The sequence below is a fragment of the Geospiza fortis genome, unplaced genomic scaffold, assembly GCF_000277835.1.
Source record: "Geospiza fortis unplaced genomic scaffold, GeoFor_1.0 scaffold1087, whole genome shotgun sequence".
In the NCBI taxonomy this organism is placed as follows: domain Eukaryota; kingdom Metazoa; phylum Chordata; class Aves; order Passeriformes; family Thraupidae; genus Geospiza; species Geospiza fortis.
Genome location: NW_005055088.1, coordinates 9,137 through 10,072, shown reverse-complemented (window position 1 = coordinate 10,072; position 936 = coordinate 9,137). Strand labels below are relative to the sequence as shown.

At 53.4% G+C, this 936-nt stretch overlaps 1 protein-coding gene across 1 annotated transcript in view; it reads right to left on the bottom strand.

Moving 5' to 3' along the window:
- LOC115949213 (Fc receptor-like protein 2) overlaps positions 1–936 on the bottom strand; it is a 3,782-nt gene that overhangs the window by 2,054 nt on the left and 792 nt on the right. Inside the window, 2 exon segments of the mRNA XM_031065711.1 lie at positions 348–605; positions 803–934. Coding sequence (XP_030921571.1) covers positions 348–605; positions 803–934 — 390 coding nt within the window.

The window sequence follows — 936 nt, the reverse complement described above, 5'->3', positions numbered from 1 at the left end:
GCTATCTCGGACAGAGTCTGAGAGAGCTGCTTTTGTTATCATTCTTGTCTTTTTTATTGTTAGCTTAGCCTTCTGAGGAAACTTTTCCTTCTTTTCTTTTTAGTATAGTTATAATGTAATATATATATAACAAAATAATAAATCAAGCCTTCTGAACATGGAGTCAACATTCTCGTCTCTTCCCTCACCTGACAACCCCAGTGACCAATGTCACAGGGACCCTCCATCATTGGCACAGTGAAGAGCTCAGGGAATGAGAAGGGACGTGGGGACCCTAACTCTGAGTGCACAGGGAAGTGGCTTTGGGGATGTCAGGAGATTGGAGTTCCAGCCGTGGGGGTGCTCACTGTGTACTGTCACTGTCACTGCTGCTGACCGTGACATAAATGACCTCACAAAGCCCGCAAAGCTGTAGCTGCTGCTGTGGTTCAGCTGCAGAGGGGACAGGGACAACTCGGTCCCATTTACTGACCCCCCCAGATCCTTCTCGTCTCAGTAAAATCACACCCTGGTGACCATGTGGTTCCAATGGCTGCACTGGCAGCGCAGTGTCACCTTGTCCCCCTCCAGCAGCACCCGTGCTGGCACCTGCAGCACCAGATCATCTGTGGGACAGGAGGGTCCCATCTCACTGAGGGGCTCGAGACAGAGTCCCCATGGCACCGGGGACATCTGGGTGCACTGGGATGTCCAGGTGTCCTGGGGACAGGCTCTCACCACACAAGGGTGTGAGGCCACCCACAGAGTGGATCCCACCCAGAACTATCAGGAGCCACCCTGATCATTAAAAATCCCCCTTTACCATCTGTGACTGTCACAGGGGGGCTGAGTCCGGTGCTGGGTCTGTCACACGTGTAGGTGCCACTCATGGAGACAGTGACGTGGCTGGGTCCCTGTTGCCACCAGCGCCGTCCATCCGTGTACCAGGTGGTGGAA